Source organism: Blennius ocellaris, assembly GCF_963422515.1.
Source record: "Blennius ocellaris genome assembly, chromosome: 17".
NCBI classification, from domain to species: domain Eukaryota; kingdom Metazoa; phylum Chordata; class Actinopteri; order Blenniiformes; family Blenniidae; genus Blennius; species Blennius ocellaris.
Genome location: NC_137666.1, coordinates 24,390,981 through 24,408,894, shown reverse-complemented (window position 1 = coordinate 24,408,894; position 17,914 = coordinate 24,390,981). Strand labels below are relative to the sequence as shown.

The following is a 17,914-nucleotide window of genomic DNA, read 5'->3' as shown; positions in this document are numbered from 1 at the left end:
TAGTGCTGGTTCTTCATGTTAGTGCTGGTTCTTCATGTTGGTGCTGGTTCTTCATGGATGGTGGTGCTGGTTCTTCCTGGTGGTGCTGGTTCTTCATGTTGGTGCTGGTTCTTCATGGATGTTGGTGCTGGTTCTTCGTGTTGGTGCTGGTTCTTCGTGTTGGTGCTGGTTCTTCGTGTTGGTGCTGGTTCTTCGTGTTGGTGCTGGTTCTTCGTGTTGGTGCTGGTTCTTCGTGTTGGTGCTGGTTCTTCGTGTTGGTGCTGGTTCTTCGTGTTGGTGCTGGTTCTTCGTGTTGGTGCTGGTTCTTCGTGTTGGTGCTGGTTCTTCGTGTTGGTGCTGGTTCTTTGTGTTGGTGCTGGTTCTTTGTGTTGGTGCTGGTTCTTTGTGTTGGTGCTGGTTCTTTGTGTTGGTGCTGGTTCTTCGTGTTGGTGCTGGTTCTTCGTGTTGGTGCTGGTTCTTCGTGTTGGTGCTGGTTCTTTGTGTTGGTGCTGGTTCTTCGTGTTGGTGCTGGTTCTTCGTGTTGGTGCTGGTTCTTCGTGTTGGTGGTGCTGGTTCTTCGTGTTGGTGCTGGTTCTTCCTGGTGGTGCTGGTTCTTCCTGGTGGTGCTGGTTCTTCATGGTGGTGCTGGTTCTTCATGGTGGTGCTGGTTCTTCATGGTGGTGCTGGTTCTTCATGGTGGTGCTAGTTCTTCATGGTGGTGCTGGTTCTTCATGGTGGTGCTGGTTCTTCATGTTAGTGCTGGTTCTTCATGTTAGTGCTGGTTCTTCATGTTGGTGCTGGTTCTTCATGGATGGTGGTGCTGGTTCTTCCTGGTGGTGCTGGTTCTTCATGTTGGTGCTGGTTCTTCATGGATGTTGGTGCTGGTTCTTCGTGTTGGTGCTGGTTCTTCGTGTTGGTGCTGGTTCTTCGTGTTGGTGCTGGTTCTTCGTGTTGGTGCTGGTTCTTCGTGTTGGTGCTGGTTCTTCGTGTTGGTGCTGGTTCTTCGTGTTGGTGCTGGTTCTTCGTGTTGGTGCTGGTTCTTCGTGTTGGTGCTGGTTCTTCGTGTTGGTGCTGGTTCTTCGTGTTGGTGCTGGTTCTTTGTGTTGGTGCTGGTTCTTTGTGTTGGTGCTGGTTCTTTGTGTTGGTGCTGGTTCTTTGTGTTGGTGCTGGTTCTTCGTGTTGGTGCTGGTTCTTCGTGTTGGTGCTGGTTCTTCGTGTTGGTGCTGGTTCTTTGTGTTGGTGCTGGTTCTTCGTGTTGGTGCTGGTTCTTCGTGTTGGTGCTGGTTCTTCGTGTTGGTGGTGCTGGTTCTTCGTGTTGGTGCTGGTTCTTCCTGGTGGTGCTGGTTCTTCCTGGTGGTGCTGGTTCTTCATGGTGGTGCTGGTTCTTCATGGTGGTGCTGGTTCTTCATGGTGGTGCTGGTTCTTCATGGTGGTGCTAGTTCTTCATGGTGGTGCTGGTTCTTCATGGTGGTGCTGGTTCTTCATGTTAGTGCTGGTTCTTCATGTTAGTGCTGGTTCTTCATGTTGGTGCTGGTTCTTCATGGTGGTGCTGGTTCTTCATGGTGGTGCTGGTTCTTCATGGTGGTGCTGGTTCTTCCTGGTGGTGCTGGTTCTTCATGTTGGTGCTGGTTCTTCATGGATGGTGGTGCTGGTTCTTCATGTTGGTGCTGGTTCTTCGTGTTGGTGCTGGTTCTTCGTGTTGGTGCTGGTTCTTCGTGTTGGTGCTGGTTCTTCGTGTTGGTGCTGGTTCTTCGTGTTGGTGCTGGTTCTTCGTGTTGGTGCTGGTTCTTCGTGTTGGTGCTGGTTCTTCGTGTTGGTGCTGGTTCTTCGTGTTGGTGCTAGTTCTTCGTGTTGGTGCTGGTTCTTCGTGTTGGTGCTGGTTCTTCGTGTTGGTGCTGGTTCTTCGTGTTGGTGCTGGTTCTTTGTGTTGGTGCTGGTTCTTTGTGTTGGTGCTGGTTCTTTGTGTTGGTGCTGGTTCTTCGTGTTGGTGCTGGTTCTTCGTGTTGGTGCTGGTTCTTCGTGTTGGTGGTGCTGGTTCTTCGTGTTGGTGGTGCTGGTTCTTCGTGTTGGTGCTGGTTCTTCGTGTTGGTGCTGGTTCTTCGTGTTGGTGCTGGTTCTTCGTGTTGGTGGTGCTGGTTCTTCGTGTTGGTGCTGGTTCTTCGTGTTGGTGCTGGTTCTTCGTGTTGGTGCTGGTTCTTCGTGTTGGTGCTAGTTCTTCGTGTTTGGTGCTGGTTCTTCGTGTTGGTGCTGGTTCTTCATGTTGGTGCTGGTTCTTCGTGTTGGTGCTGGTTCTTCGTGTTGGTGCTGGTTCTTCGTGTTGGTGCTGGTTCTTCGTGTTGGTGCTGGTTCTTTGTGTTGGTGCTGGTTCTTCGTGTTGGTGCTGGTTCTTCGTGTTGGTGCTGGTTCTTTGTGTTGGTTCTTTGTGTTGGTGCTGGTTCTTCGTGTTGGTGCTGGTTCTTTGTGTTGGTGCTGGTTCTTCGTGTTGGTGCTGGTTCTTCGTGTTGGTGCTGGTTCTTTGTGTTGGTTCTTTGTGTTGGTGCTGGTTCTTTGTGTTGGTGCTGGTTCTTCGTGTTGGTGCTGGTTCTTCGTGTTGGTGCTGGTTCTTCGTGTTGGTGGTGCTGGTTCTTCGTGTTGGTGGTGCTGGTTCTTCGTGTTGGTGCTGGTTCTTCCTGGTGGTGCTGGTTCTTCCTGGTGGTGCTGGTTCTTCATGGTGGTGCTGGTTCTTCATGGTGGTGCTGGTTCTTCATGGTGGTGCTGGTTCTTCATGGTGGTGCTAGTTCTTCATGGTGGTGCTGGTTCTTCATGGTGGTGCTGGTTCTTCATGTTGGTGCTGGTTCTTCATGGATGGTGGTGCTGGTTCTTCCTGGTGGTGCTGGTTCTTCCTGGTGGTGCTGGTTCTTCATGTTGGTGCTGGTTCTTCATGGATGGTGGTGCTGGTTCTTCGTGTTGGTGCTGGTTCTTCGTGTTGGTGCTGGTTCTTCGTGTTGGTGCTGGTTCTTCGTGTTGGTGCTGGTTCTTCGTGTTGGTGCTGGTTCTTCGTGTTGGTGCTGGTTCTTCGTGTTGGTGCTGGTTCTTCGTGTTGGTGCTGGTTCTTCGTGTTGGTGCTGGTTCTTCGTGTTGGTGCTGGTTCTTCGTGTTGGTGCTGGTTCTTCGTGTTGGTGCTGGTTCTTTGTGTTGGTGCTGGTTCTTTGTGTTGGTGCTGGTTCTTTGTGTTGGTGCTGGTTCTTTGTGTTGGTGCTGGTTCTTCGTGTTGGTGCTGGTTCTTCGTGTTGGTGCTGGTTCTTTGTGTTGGTGCTGGTTCTTTGTGTTGGTGCTGGTTCTTCGTGTTGGTGCTGGTTCTTCGTGTTGGTGGTGCTGGTTCTTCGTGTTGGTGCTGGTTCTTCGTGTTGGTGCTGGTTCTTCGTGTTGGTGCTGGTTCTTCGTGTTGGTGGTGCTGGTTCTTCGTGTTGGTGCTGGTTCTTCGTGTTGGTGCTGGTTCTTCGTGTTGGTGCTAGTTCTTCGTGTTGGTGCTGGTTCTTCGTGTTGGTGCTGGTTCTTCCTGGTGGTGCTAGTTCTTCATGGTGGTGCTGGTTCTTCATGTTGGTGCTGGTTCTTCGTGTTGGTGCTAGTTCTTCGTGTTGGTGCTGGTTCTTCATGGTGGTGCTGGTTCTTCGTGTTGGTGCTAGTTCTTCGTGTTGGTGCTAGTTCTTCGTGTTGGTGCTGGTTCTTCATGGTGGTGCTGGTTCTTCGTGTTGGTGCTAGTTCTTCGTGTTGGTGCTAGTTCTTCGTGTTGGTGCTGGTTCTTCGTGTTGGTGCTGGTTCTTCGTGGTGGTGCTAGTTCTTCGTGTTGGTGCTGGTTCTTCATGTTGGTGCTGGTTCTGCGTGTTGGTGCTAGTTCTGCGTGTTGGTGCTAGTTCTTCATGGTGGTGCTAGTTCTTCGTGTTGGTGCTGGTTCTTCGTGTTGGTGCTGGTTCTTCGTGTTGGTGCTGGTTCTTCGTGGTGGTGCTAGTTCTTCGTGTTGGTGCTGGTTCTTCATGTTGGTGCTGGTTCTGCGTGTTGGTGCTAGTTCTGCGTGTTGGTGCTAGTTCTTCATGGTGGTGCTGGTTCTTCGTGTTGGTGCTAGTTCTTCATGTTGGTGCTAGTTCTTCGTGTTGGTACTAGTTCTTCATGGTGGTGCTGGTTCTTGCAGCAGCAGATGAGTCAGAGGAAACCGTCTTTACACGGAACCTGCCTACAGATCAAAGTCTGAGCAAAGCAGCAGATCAAAGTCTGAGAAAAGCTGCAGATCAAAGTCTGAGCAAAGCAGCAGATCATCACTCAGATTGTTCAGTTAACTTTAAACATAAAGTCATATCCCACATCATTAACTTCCCAGACAGCAAACACTTTATTACATTACTGCCTTTAAAATTCACAATCAATCAAAGGCTTCCTTCCAGCTGTGACTGTAACTACATTAACTTCCAGAGGAAGCAGGTAACTGTAATCCAGCAGTCTGATCTCTCCCCACTCTATTGGTGCTGCGGCGATCAGCCAGAACATTAAGACCACCGAAGGTAAATAGGAGGAAGACCAAGAACCGAGGTTCGTCTCCACAGAGGAGCGGTGTGCCTTGCTCAGGGGAGGCTTTCAGCCCTGGAACCCTCACCCAAATGAGGGTCCAGGGATGAAGGTGTGATTCCATCAACAGACGTTCAACTTTATTAAATGCGTGTTTGTTGTTTGCGGACCGGTGTGGTGGTCATAATGTTTTGGCTGCTGGGTTGTTATGGTCTCAGATTTCGTCTTGCTAATTCTCTTGTTTACTGAATCTGAACTGAAAAAAACAAACCAAAACAATTTTACATCACAAATAAGAAGGAAGCAGTGTGTGTGTGTGTGTGTGTGTGTGTGTGTGTGTGTGTGCTCTTCAACAGTCACAGCAGTTTGTCATCAGTTTTCTCAATAATGTCGGTGAACTGCTGAAAAGCTGCAGTTTGACTTTACAAGTGAATTTATTGATGAATGAATGAAAGTTTCCTCAGAACAAGTTGGAGCAGAAGAAGCTGCTGCACTTCCTCATTCACTCATTCATGCGCTTCAGACGCTGAACCCCCCCAGCATCTCGCAACTCAAACGTCCTATTCTGGGGGGGGGTCACTGCTCGGTGTGGCCCAGCGCAGCCTCTGGTGTGGGGGGGGGGGGGGGGGGGGGTGTCACTGCTCGGTGGGGCACACGGTGCGGTCTCTGCAGCAGAAGTAGTGGACCACCACGCCATTGGGATATCGGGCAAAAGCACTGGAAGAGGAAGATGAAAGATGAACACATGAATGGAGGTTCAATGGACAAACATTAGGTATACAGGGGGGGGGGGGGGGGGGACCATCTCATATGTTTACAGATGTTAGAGTGTGTGTTGGTCCAGGTGTTGGTGTGAGTCGGCCCAGATGTTGGTGTGAGTCGGCCCAGATGTTGGCATGTGCTGGACCAGATGTTGGCGTGACTTGGACCAGATGTTGGTGTGAGTTGGCCCAGATGTTGGTGTGAGTTGGACCAGATGTTGGTGTGAGTTGGACCAGATGTTGGTGTGAGTTGGCCCAGATGTTGGTGTGAGTTGGTCCAGATGTTGGTGTGAGTTGGACCAGATGTGTGAGTTGGACCAGATGTTGGCGTGACTTGGACCAGATGTTGGTGTGAGTTGGCCCAGATGTTGGTGTGAGTTGGCCCAGATGTTGGTGTGAGTTGGACCAGATGTTGGTGTGAGTTGGACCAGATGTTGGTGTGAGTTGGACCAGATGTGTGAGTTGGACCAGATGTTGGCGTGTGCTGGTCCAGATGTTGGTGTGTGCTGGTCCAGATGTTGGTGTGAGTTGGCCCAGATGTTGGTGTGAGTTGGTCCAGATGTTGGTGTGAGTTGGACCAGATGTGTGAGTTGGACCAGATGTTGGCGTGTGCTGGTCCAGATGTTGGTGTGTGCTGGTCCAGATGTTGGTGTGAGTTGGACCAGATGTTGGTGTGTGCTGGTCCAGATGTTGGTGTGTGCTGGCCCAGATGTTGGCGTGAGTTCGCCCAGATGTTGGCATGTGCTGGACCAGATGTTGGCGTGACTTGGACCAGATGTTGGCGTGACTTGGACCAGATGTTGGTGTGAGTTGGCCCAGATGTTGGTGTGAGTTGGACCAGATGTTGGTGTGAGTTGGACCAGATGTTGTGTGAGTTGGACCAGATGTTGGCCCAGATGTTGGTGTGTGCTGGTCCAGATGTTGGTGTGTGCTGGTCCAGATGTTGGTGTGTGCTGGTCCAGATGTTGGTGTGTGCTGGCCCAGATGTTGGTGTGTGCTGGCCCAGATGTTGGTGTGTGCTGGTCCAGATGTTGGGGGAGTTGTCTCACCTGTTGCCGATCTTCTTCTTACAGACCCTGCAGGTCTTCTCCTCAGTGACGACACATTTGACCTGCTGGTGGAAGATCCTCTCCTCCTGCACCTGGACACAAACCAGCCAATCACATGACCAGGAGCTTCACGTCTCTGCTCTGATTGGTCCATCCTCTGAAGCAGTGAAACACAACCTTTCAGTCCTGGAGCCTCACTGTGCAAAGCATGATGGGAAAGATCATTTCATTCATCAAGAGGACGGGGGTGTGTGTGTGTGTGTGTGTGTGTGTGTGTGTGTGTGTGTGTGTGTGTGTGTGTGTGTGTGTGTGTGTGTGTGTGGTTCAGCAGCTGTTCAGTCATCAGGGAAAAGAAGCAGCTTGTTCTCACGGTCCTCGTCTTCGGCTCGTCATGCTGCAGATCAACAATCTGACCAGAGGGATTCTGCTTCATGGTTTCATCGCCACTCCGTCTCCTCCGCCCCTCCGTCTCCTCCGCCCCTCGCTCTCCTCCACCCTCACAAGTGACACAATACGTGTCCCACTTCTCTCACTGCACATTGTCATTTTTAACAGTCTTGTTTTATATGCATTGGATTTGATTGTTTGTTGTTTTTAATCTCATTCTCATCGATGGCCCGTCCAGATGTTTTGGTCACGACCAAACTCCTCAGTGGTTTTATAGTTTTCTCCTGATCAAGAACGTGTCACTGCTTCACTTTCAGTGTCGGACACTCACCCTGAGGAACTCCGCCTGCAGCAGACTCTTCAGCACCTGGTTGCAGCGTTTCCTCTGGGCCTTCTCCTCCAGGACGCTCTCCAGGAAGACCCGGATCTCTCGGATCTGAGTGTTTGCTGGCAGCAGGTTGATGGCCTGAAACCAGAACCAGAGAACCAGAGAACCAGAGGCTGGTGACCTTCAGGTGTTCAACTTTACTCTATTACCTCACATTCAAATGCTGGGTGGGGACTGGGTGGAGACTGGGTGGGGCAGGAACTGGGTGGGGACTGGGTGGCGCAAGGACTGGGGAGTAGGTGCAGACTGGGCAGGGTGGGGCGGGGACTGGGTGGGGACAGGGTGGAGTCTGGGTGGAGACAGGGTGGAGACTTGGTGGGGCAGGGACTCGGTATGGACTGGGTGGGGACAGGGTGGAGACTGGGTGGGGTCTGGGTGGGGCGGGGACTGGGTGGGGACTGGGTGGCGCAAGGACTGGGGAGTAGGTGCAGACTGGGCAGGGTGGGGTCTGGGTGGGGCGGGGACTGGGTGGGGACAGGGTGGAGTCTGGGTGGGGACAGGGTGGAGACTTGGTGGGGCAGGGACTCGGTATGGACTGGGTGGGGACAGGGTGGAGACTGGGTGGGGACAGGGTGGAGACTTGGTGGGGCAGGGACTCGGTATGGACAGGGTGGGGACAGGGTGGGTGCAGACGGGGCAGGGTGGGGGTGTGGGGTTTTTCTTTGTGGGCGCAGCTTGTGCTCATGATGTTTGAACTGGTGTACCGTCTGTACCTTCTGTACCGTCTGTACCCTCTGTACCCTCTGTACCGTCTGTACCGTCTGTACCCTCTGTACCGTCCGAACCCTCTGTACCGTCTGTACCGTCTGTACCCTCTGTACCGTCTGTACTGTCTGTACCTTCTGTACCCTCTGTACCCTCTGTACCGTCCGAACCCTCTGTACCGTCTGTACCGTCTGTACCGTCTGTACCCTCTGTACCGTCCGAACCCTCTGTACCGTCTGTACTGTCTGTACCTTCTGTACCCTCTGTACCGTCCGAACTGTCCATACCGTCCGTACCGTCTGTACCGTCTGTACCGTCTGTACCGTCTGTACCGTCTGTACTGTCTGTACCATCTGTACCGTCTGAACTGTCCATACCGTCCGTACCGTCTGTACCGTCTGTACCGTCTGTACCGTCTGTACTGTCTGTACCATCTGTACCGTCTGAACTGTCCATACCGTCCGTACCGTCTGTACCGTCTGTACCGTCTGTGGCCCACATTGAGGTGATCATCATCATCATCATCATCATCATCATCATCATCATCATCATCATCATCGTCAACATTTTTCCCAGAGACACACTGAAATCACACTCCACTGTATCAGTGAACAGAAGAACGTTCTAAACTGCAGCAGGTTCTTGTTCCCCCAGGTTCTTGTTCCAGCAGGTTCTTGTTCCCCCAGGTTCTTGTTCCCCCAGGTTCTTGTTCCAGCAGGTTCTTGTTCCCCCAGGTTCTTGTTCCCACAGGTTCTTGTTCCCCCAGGTTCTTGTTCCCCCAGGTTCTTGTTCCCCCAGGTTCTTGTTCCCACAGGTTCTTGTTCCCACAGGTTCTTGTTCCAGCAGGTTCTTGTTCCAGCAGGTTGTTGTTCCCCCAGGTTCTTGTTCCAGCAGGTTCTTGTTCCAGCAGGTTGTTGTTCCCCCAGGTTCTTGTTCCAGCAGGTTCTTGTTCCAGCAGGTTCTTGTTCCCCCAGGTTCTTGTTCCAGCAGGTTCTTGTTCCAGCAGGTTCTTGTTCCAGCAGGTTCTTGTTCCCCCAGGTTCTTGTTCCAGCAGGTTCTTGTTCCCCCAGGTTCTTGTTCCAGCAGGTTCTTGTTCCCACAGGTTCCTCCTCACTTCTCTAATGAGTCACTGCAGGTTTTCTTCTCCACAGTAACACTTTAACTCCACTCCATACACGTCCTGCTGTACAGGATGATTATAAAACTCTACAGGGACCATAAAAGTACATTTTAACTTATTCAGGATGGTGAGAAGTGACGTCTTTTTTTAAGGTTTTTTTTTTTATAAATCTGCCAACATCAATAAACATGAAATTACTTAGAACATGTGCCTGTAATGTTTGTTTTTAGTTTTCATAAATCTCACACTGCTATAATAAGGCAGCTGGTGGTTCCACACGCTGCACCAGGTGCCCACAATGTCTGGACACTCTCAATGTGAGGGTTTTTTTAAAACTTAACGCTGTGGGTTTAATCCAGTGTGACTGAGCCATTGGAGGCCGGCACAGAACAAATAACATCGAAGGTTCAAATCATGAGGAGAATAGAAACTATTTCACAGTTCGGAGTTTGGTCTGCAGATAGAAGTAACATGAAATACAGGGGGAACAAACAAGTACTGAGAGGAGAGTCAGGTACCAGGTACCAGTGGAAACCATCACTAAAAAAAAGAATCCATTATTTTGAAATTATTCAAATTATTTTGAAAACATTTAAAGAAAGCAAGAAAGGATATATAAGGGGAAATATGTAAAGGAAATGTATTACTGCAGATGCAGTATCTCATCACATGTAGCATTTCGTCACAGAACCATTTAGGATCTATTTTTCTAACATTTGGGGGGCGGGACCGGAGGTACGGCAAAGTGCACCCTGATGAGAATCTGTTTGGTTCTATAGGTCTCTGCTGGGTTCTGTTGAGTTCTGTTTAGTCCTGTTCAGCACCTGATGAGAATCTGTTTGGTTCTATAGGTCTCTGCTGGGTTCTGTTTAGTTCTGTTTAGTCCTGTTGGGTTCTGTTCAGCACCTGATGAGAATCTGTTTGGTTCTGTTTAGCACCTGATGACAATCTGTTTGGTTCTATAGGTCTCTGCTGGGTTCTGTTTAGTTCTGTTTAGTCCCGTTCAGCACCTGATGAGAATCTGTTTGGTTCTGTTTGGCACCTGATGAGAATCTGTTTGGTTCTGTTCAGCACCTGATGAGAATCTGTTTGGTTCTGTTTAGCACCTGATGATAATCTGTTTGGTTCTGTTTAGCACCTGATGAGAATCTGTTTGGTTCTATAGGTCTCTGCTGGGTTCTGTTTAGTTCTGTTTAGTCCTGTTCAGCACCTGATGAGAATCTGTTTGGTTCTGTTTAGCACCTGATGAGAATCTGTTTGGTTCTATAGGTCTCTGCTGGGTTCTGTTTAGTTCTGTTTAGTCCCGTTCAGCACCTGATGAGAATCTGTTTGGTTCTGCTGTGTTCTGTTTGATTGTTTTGGGTTCTGTTCATGACATGACGGGAATCTGTCTGGTTCTGCTGGGTTCTAGTGAGCTGGACGGGTTCTAACAGTGACTCCCAGTGAAGCTCCAGAGCTTCTCTTCTCTTCCAGCAGATGAGTCATGTGACTGCGTGTCGTCCTTCATCACATCCATTCCTGCCATGGCCCTGCGATGACTACAGATGTTCCATGTTCTCCCTACAGTCCCTCTGTGCTGGAACATGTTCTACATAGAACACTACCCCGGAGAACCAGGGTTTCACGTTAGCAGACCGAGACGTGGGTTCAGTCACCTTGGTGGTGTTGAGCTTGCTGTGGTGCAGCTCCAGGACCTGCAGCGCCGCCTGCAGGTTGGCCTGAGGCTCCGTCAGCTCCATCTTGATGGGTCCCAGGCAGTGGACGTCCGGGGGGGACAGGTACATCCTCAGCAGGGACAGGTACACCTGGAGAACCACAGCGTCTGGAAACTCACTGCACGTCAACACACCGACCACGACTCTCAGGAAAACTTCAGTCGGAATAGAATCACAGTAAAACTTCAGTCTGAATAGAATCACAGTAAAACGACTTCAGTCTGAATAGAATCACAGTAAAACTTCAGCCTGAATAGAATCACAGTAAAACGACTTCAGTCTGAATAGAATCACAGTAAAACTTCAGTCTGAATAGAATCACAGTAAAACGACTTCAGTCTGAATAGAATCACAGTAAAACTTCAGTCTGAATAGAATCACAGTAAAACGACTTCAGTCTGAATAGAATCACAGTAAAACGACTTCAGTCTGAATAGAATCACAGTAAAACTTCAGCCTGAATAGAATCACAGTAAAACTTCAGTCTGAATAGAATCACAGTAAAACGACTTCAGTCTGAATAGAATCACAGTAAAACTTCAGTCTGAATAGAATCACAGTAAAACTTCAGTCTGAATAGAATCACAGTAAAACGACTTCAGTCTGAATAGAATCACAGTAAAACTTCAGCCTGAATAGAATCACAGTAAAACTTCAGCCTGAATAGAATCACAGTAAAACTTCAGTCTGAATAGAATCACAGTAAAACTTCAGTCTGAATAGAATCACAGTAAAACTTCAGTCTGAATAGGATCACAGTAAAACTTCAGCCTGAATAGAATCACAGTAAAACTTCAGCCTGAATAGAATCACAGTAAAACTTCAGCCTGAATAGAATCACAGTAAAACTTCAGTCTGAATAGAATCACAGTAAAACTTCAGCCTGAATAGAATCACAGTAAAACTTCAGTCTGAATAGAATCACAGTAAAACTTCAGTCTGAATAGAATCACAGTAAAACTTCAGTCTGAATAGGATCACAGTAAAACGACTTCAGCCTGAATAGAATCACAGTAAAACTTCAGCCTGAATAGAATCACAGTAAAACTTCAGTCTGAATAGAATCACAGTAAAACTTCAGTCTGAATAGAATCACAGTAAAACTTCAGTCTGAATGGAATCACAGTAAAACTTCAGTCTGAATAGAATCACAGTAAAACGACTTCAGCCTGAACAGAATCACAGTAAAACGACTTCAGCCTGAATAGAATCACAATAAAACGACTTCAGTCTGAATAGAATCACAGTAAAACTTCAGTCTGAATAGAATCACAGTAAAACTTCAGTCTGAATAGAATCACAGTAAAACTTCAGCCTGAATAGAATCACAGTAAAACTTCAGTCTGAATAGAATCACAGTAAAACGACTTCAGTCTGAATAGAATCACAGTAAAACTTCAGCCTGAATAGAATCACAGTAAAACTTCAGTCTGAATAGAATCACAGTAAAACTTCAGTCTGAATAGAATCACAGTAAAACTTCAGTCTGAATAGAATCACAGTAAAACTTCAGTCTGAATAGAATCACAGTAAAACTTCAGTCTGAATAGAATCACAGTAAAACGACTTCAGCCTGAATAGAATCACAGTAAAACTTCAGTCTGAATAGAATCACAGTAAAACGACTTCAGCCTGAATAGAATCACAGTAAAACTTCAGTCATTGAGAGCTGAACTCTGATTCTCTGACCTTCGTCAATCATCAAGTGAATCATTGATTTTGCTTCGTTTCAGCAACTTTATTGATCAGAGTGAATCAAAGATCATCTGAAAAACAGCTGATGACAAACCCTAACCTGGCAACACAGAGGAGGTGAGAGGGCAACGGGGGGGGGGGGGAGAGGGCAACGGGGGGGGAGAGAGGGCAACGGGCGGGGTGAGAGGGCAACGGGGGGGGCGAGAGGGCAACGGGTGGGGAGAGAGGGCAACGGGCGGGGTGAGAGGGCAACGGGGGGGGAGAGAGGGCAACGGGGGGGAGACAGGGCAACGGGGGGGGAGAGAGGGCAACGGGCGGGGTGAGAGGGCAACGGGGGGGGGAGACAGGGCAACGGGGGGGGAGACAGGGCAACGGGGGGGGAGACAGGGCAACAGGGGGGGCGAGAGGGCAACAGGGGGGGCGAGAGGGCAACAGGGGGGGCGAGAGGGCAACAGGGGGGGCGAGAGGGCAACAGGGCAACACACCAGGTGAGTCTCAGAATGTCAAATCAACAAGCCAGCAGCAGGACTGCTACCTCCTCCTTTGTGCAAGAAGAACCAGGAGGAGCTGCAGAACCTCCAGCAGGACACTAATGTGCAGGTTCTGCTCAAACTGTCAGAAACACACTTCACCAGGGTGCTATGAGGAACCTCGTCCACTAGGGGGGGCTGTTCTTACAGCCCAACACCCTGCAGGGCCATTGGCATCGCCAGAGAACAGCAATATTGGCAGAGTTCTTCACTGATGAGAAGGTTCTCACTGAGACCATGGGACTGATGTCACCGAGTCTGGAGACACTGTGGAGAACGTTCTGCTGCAGCAACGTCCTCCGGCACCATGGAGAACGTTCTACTGCAGCAACGTCCTCCAGCACCATGGAGAACGTTCTACTGCAGCAAAGTCCTCCAGCATGAGTGGAGAACGTTCTACTGCAGCAACGTCCTCCAGCATGAGTGGAGAACGTTCTACTGCAGCAATGTCCTCCAGCACGACTGGAGAACGTTCTGCTGCAGCAACGTCCTCCAGCATGAGTGGAGAACGTTCTACTGCAGCAAGGTCCTCTAGCACCGTGGAGAACGTTCTACTGCAGCAACGTCCTCCAGCATGAGTTGAGAACGTTCTACTGCAGCAAAGTCCTCCAGCATGAGTGGAGAACGTTCTACTGCAGCAACGTCCTCCAGCATGAGTGGAGAACGTTCTACTGCAGCAATGTCCTCCAGCACGACTGGAGAACGTTCTGCTGCAGCAACGTCCTCCAGCATGAGTGGAGAACGTTCTACTGCAGCAAGGTCCTCTAGCACCGTGGAGAACGTTCTACTGCAGCAACGTCCTCCAGCATGAGTTGAGAACGTTCTACTGCAGCAACGTCCTCCAGCATGAGTTGAGAACGTTCTGCTGCAGCAACATCCTCCAGCATGAGTGGAGAACGTTCTGCTGCAGCAACATCCTCCAGCATGAGTGGAGAACGTTCTGCTGCAGCAAAGTCCTCCAGCATGAGTGGAGAACGTTCTACTGCAGCAACGTCCTCCAGCATGAGTGGAGAACGTTCTACTGCAGCAACGTCCTCTAGCATGAGTGGAGAACGTTCTGCTGCAGCAACGTCCTCCAGCATGAGTGGAGAACGTTCTACTGCAGCAACGTCCTCCAGCATGAGTGGAGAATGTTCTAGTGCAGCAACGTCCTCCAGCATGAGTGGAGAACGTTCTACTGCAGCAACGTCCTCCAGCATGAGTGGAGAACGTTCTACTGCAGCAACGTCCTCCAGCATGAGTTGAGAACGTTCTACTGCAGCAACATCCTCCAGCATGAGTGGAGAACGTTCTACTGCAGCACCATCCTCCAGCATGAGTGGAGAACGTTCTGCTGCAGCAACGTCCTCCAGCATGAGTGGAGAACGTTCTGCTGCAGCAAAGTCCTCCAGCATGAGTGGAGAACGTTCTACTGCAGCAACATCCTCCAGCATGAGTGGAGAACGTTCTACTGCAGCAACGTCCTCCAGCAGGTGGGGAGGCATTTCTTTGGATGGCCCACAGTCCTCCATGTTCTAGCCAGAGGAACCCTGACTGCCATCAGGTACCGGGATGAGAACCTCAGACCCAGTGTGAGACCAGATGCTGGTGCAGTGGAACCTGGGTTCCTTCTGATGCAGGACAATGCCAGGCCTCACGTGTTCTTCATGATGAAGGTATTGATGCTCTGGACTGGCCTGTCCGTCCCCCAGACCTCAGTCCAAGGGAGGACATGTGGACATCATGTCTGGTTCCGTCCACCAACCACACGTTGCTCCACAGACTGTCCAGGAGTTCCTGATGCTTTGACCCCCCCCTCCCCCCATCAGAAGCAGGCCCAGGCGTGGTAGTGAGGTCATACAGCCACGTGGAGGCCACGCCCACTGCAGAGCCTCATTGTGACGGGTCTGGAGGAATTTTACCCGACACTGGATCAGCCTGCAATGTGATTCTACACTTTTATTTTGATAGGATTCCAAATCCAGACCTCCAGGGGATAATCATTTTGATTTACATTAATCCTTTTGATCTTATTTTCTTCCCAACGCACTCCGCTATATATTGAATAAAGACTTCGAACTGCAATATTTCATTAACTGAGATCTGGGATGTGTGATTTTAGTGGTCCCTTTTGTTCTTTGGAGCAGTGTCTAATAAAGTCCACATGGACACAATGAACTCAGCAACATGAAAAATGACAAAGAAAGTGGAAGGAGGAAAAGTGAAAATGACTCACGTCTTTGTTTCCTTCGACTGAACTGTTGTGGTTGTTGTGGCAGTACCTGCAAACGGAGCACACGCACATTTTCCCCACGAGGACTAAAACCAGACAATAAAATATAAACATCACACCTCTGTTAGTGTGGGCAGCGTACACACACACACACACACACACACACACACACACACACACACACACACACACACACACACACACACACACACACACACACACACACACACACACACACACACACACACACACACACACACACACACACACACACACACACAGTCGACAGAATGTTATTAATGTGAAACTCAAAGCACAACACAGATGTAGGAAGAACTCCGACACTCCCAGTTTGAGAGGAAGGATGAATTTCCAGGGGTTTCCAGATGTGCAGCTGCAGGGTGTGCGTCAGTACTCACTCTTCAGCCATGGCGGTGTCCTTCAGGATGTGAACGTAGATGAAGAGCGCCTGCTCGTGTTTCCCCATGCGACCCAGAAGCAGGGCTCGTTCCTCCAACAGGCCTTTAACATGGAGAACGAGGTCAGACGTCCACGTCACCAATATACTTAAAGGCCCAGTGAAATGTAAAACACTACTTTGTAAAAAACGATAGTTGTGGTTCTACTTGTAAGGTTCCTCCGACTCTGCCCCACCACCATACAAACAAAGTTATTTGAATTTTGAATCTCCAGCCGAGGAAGTCGGGGGAATCCTTCTTCTTCGTGGGCGTGACGTCAAGAGTTGTGCAGATCTCCATCTGTTGTGTTTATATCGGCTTGTTTCCTCTTAAATATCAACGTTTTTACAGTGTTTTGAAGTTATAGTCGGGGTTTTATGAGCCTTGATGAAAGATTGAGCCTGGAAGAGACCAGAGAGGAGAAAAGGAGCACGGGCGGCGGGAGCGGCTAGCCGCTAGCTCATGCGGCTAGTAGACGATCAAGTAATACCTGGACTCGTCTTCGGTGATTCCACAGTCTTCTAGCTCTTGGACATGTTGGATCCAGGAAGCCGGTCGTTCTGCCAAAAGTCAGGACTCAAAGCCTCAAAGGTGAAAAGTGGCGGCTGCTGAGGCGAGGAGACGAGGACGAATGGAGGACGAAGCGTCTTCTGCTTCCTCAAACATGTTCCAGACGGGGTCACCGATGGCAGAACCACCTTCTGTGTCTTCTTCATCAATCACTGGGTTTGAAATGACCATGATGATGAAATATGGTTCAATTCAGCCTCTTCGTGGTCAAAACTCTGATCCTCCATAATGTAAACACAACTTGGGCGTGTGCACAACTCGTGATGTCACTCTGTTATTGTCAGAAGCTCCGCCCAGCAGAGGAAATAGCGCCGTTTATTGGCTATTTTCCTGCAGATTGCCGTGTTTTAACATTTGACCTTCAGTCAGTTAGCAGGAAAACGTCTCTAGAAGCGACACCAGAGTGTTTTGGAGGTGGAACCTTCATTTCACTGGGACTTTAATGTACCAGCTTTACTCATTAAAATGAACCAAACCAACCCTGCCGGTTCTGGAGGCGACGGCGTGTTGTAGAGGGCGATGATCAACGTGATCGCTCCGTCAACTTTTGGTCACGTTACAACCACAAATGCATTTCACTCGACTTTATGTGATGGCGCAACACAACGTGAAGTGTAAAAATAAAAAAACAGAGGCTGTGGTATGGTGGATAGAGTGCTGCTTGTCTGGTATCGACACACAACTCTAAAGCCTCCATGATGGTGACAGTTGAAGTGAGTCAGAGAGGGGTTCCCACCGTCGAAGGGAAAGTCGCTGATGAGTCTGGAGGGTTCATAGCTGCTGGAAACATCCAGGAAGGTCAGCAGCTTCTTCCTGAACTCTCCCAGCTCGCCTTTCTCCTTCCCTGCTGAAACAGCTGGAACTCCTGCAGAAACAGTGTTCAGTCATCAACGTTACTATTTTAATCTTTTCAGAGTTGTCCCATTGGTACCGGGGGGGGGGGGGGGGGGGGGGGTCTTGCTCAGGGACTCTCAGCACATGTTTTTGGGGAATGTGGGAGGAAACCCACACACACAGGAAGAACATGCAAACTCCACACCAGCTCCAGGGTTTGGCGGGAATTTAGTTGGAAAAATATTGTTAGATTTTTCATAACTCCAAAAATAATGACAAAAGTGGTGTCAGCACAACAACCATGTTGGAGACAGTGTGGACACGTTGATGCAGATCACACACATATATTCTGGTCCTGTCACACGCTACAGGTGTATTGGGAACAAATATATATTGTGGTCCTGTCACACACTGCAGGTGTGTTGGGAACAAATATATATTGTGGTCCTGTCACACACTACAGGTGTATTGGGAACAAATATATATTCTGGTCCTGTCACACACTACAGGTGTGTTGGGAACAAATATATATTCTGGTCCTGTCACACACTACAGGTGTGTTGGGAACAAATATATATTGTGGTCCTGTCACACACTACAGGTGTATTGGGAACAAATATATATTCTGGTCCTGTCACACACTACAGGTGTGTTGGGAACAAATATATATTCTGGTCCTGTCACACACTACAGGTGTGTTGGGAACAAATATATATTGTGGTCCTGTCACACACTGCAGGTGTGTTGGGAACAAATATATATTGTGGTCCTGTCACACACTACAGGTGTGTTGGGAACAAATATATATTGTGGTCCTGTCACACACTACAGGTGTATTGAGAACAAATATATATTGTGGTCCTGTCACACACTACAGGTGTGTTGGGAACAAATATATATTGTGGTCCTGTCACACACTACAGGTGTGTTGGGAACAAATATATATTCTGGTCCTGTCACACACTACAGGTG

At 49.3% G+C, this 17,914-nt stretch overlaps 1 protein-coding gene across 3 annotated transcripts in view; it reads right to left on the bottom strand.

Annotated features, from left to right (window-relative positions):
• Nucleotides 1–4,390: 4,390 nt before the first annotated feature.
• The window catches only part of vps39 (VPS39 subunit of HOPS complex), a 42,128-nt gene continuing 28,604 nt past the window's right edge, over nucleotides 4,391–17,914 (bottom strand). For 2 of the 3 annotated variants that reach the window (XM_080513282.1, XM_080513283.1), the window contains exons 18-24: nucleotides 16,845–16,973; nucleotides 15,500–15,602; nucleotides 15,084–15,129; nucleotides 10,584–10,733; nucleotides 7,047–7,181; nucleotides 6,329–6,420; nucleotides 4,391–5,235 (exon numbers count right to left, since the gene is read on the bottom strand). In XM_080513282.1, coding sequence (XP_080369408.1) covers nucleotides 5,154–5,235; nucleotides 6,329–6,420; nucleotides 7,047–7,181; nucleotides 10,584–10,733; nucleotides 15,084–15,129; nucleotides 15,500–15,602; nucleotides 16,845–16,973 — 737 coding nt within the window. In that variant the 3' untranslated portion in view covers nucleotides 4,391–5,153. Of the gene's footprint in view, nucleotides 5,236–6,328; nucleotides 6,421–7,046; nucleotides 7,182–10,583; nucleotides 10,762–15,083; nucleotides 15,130–15,499; nucleotides 15,603–16,844; nucleotides 16,974–17,914 lie in introns of those variants that run through there. The other variant, XM_080513284.1, reaches the window with a different exon arrangement.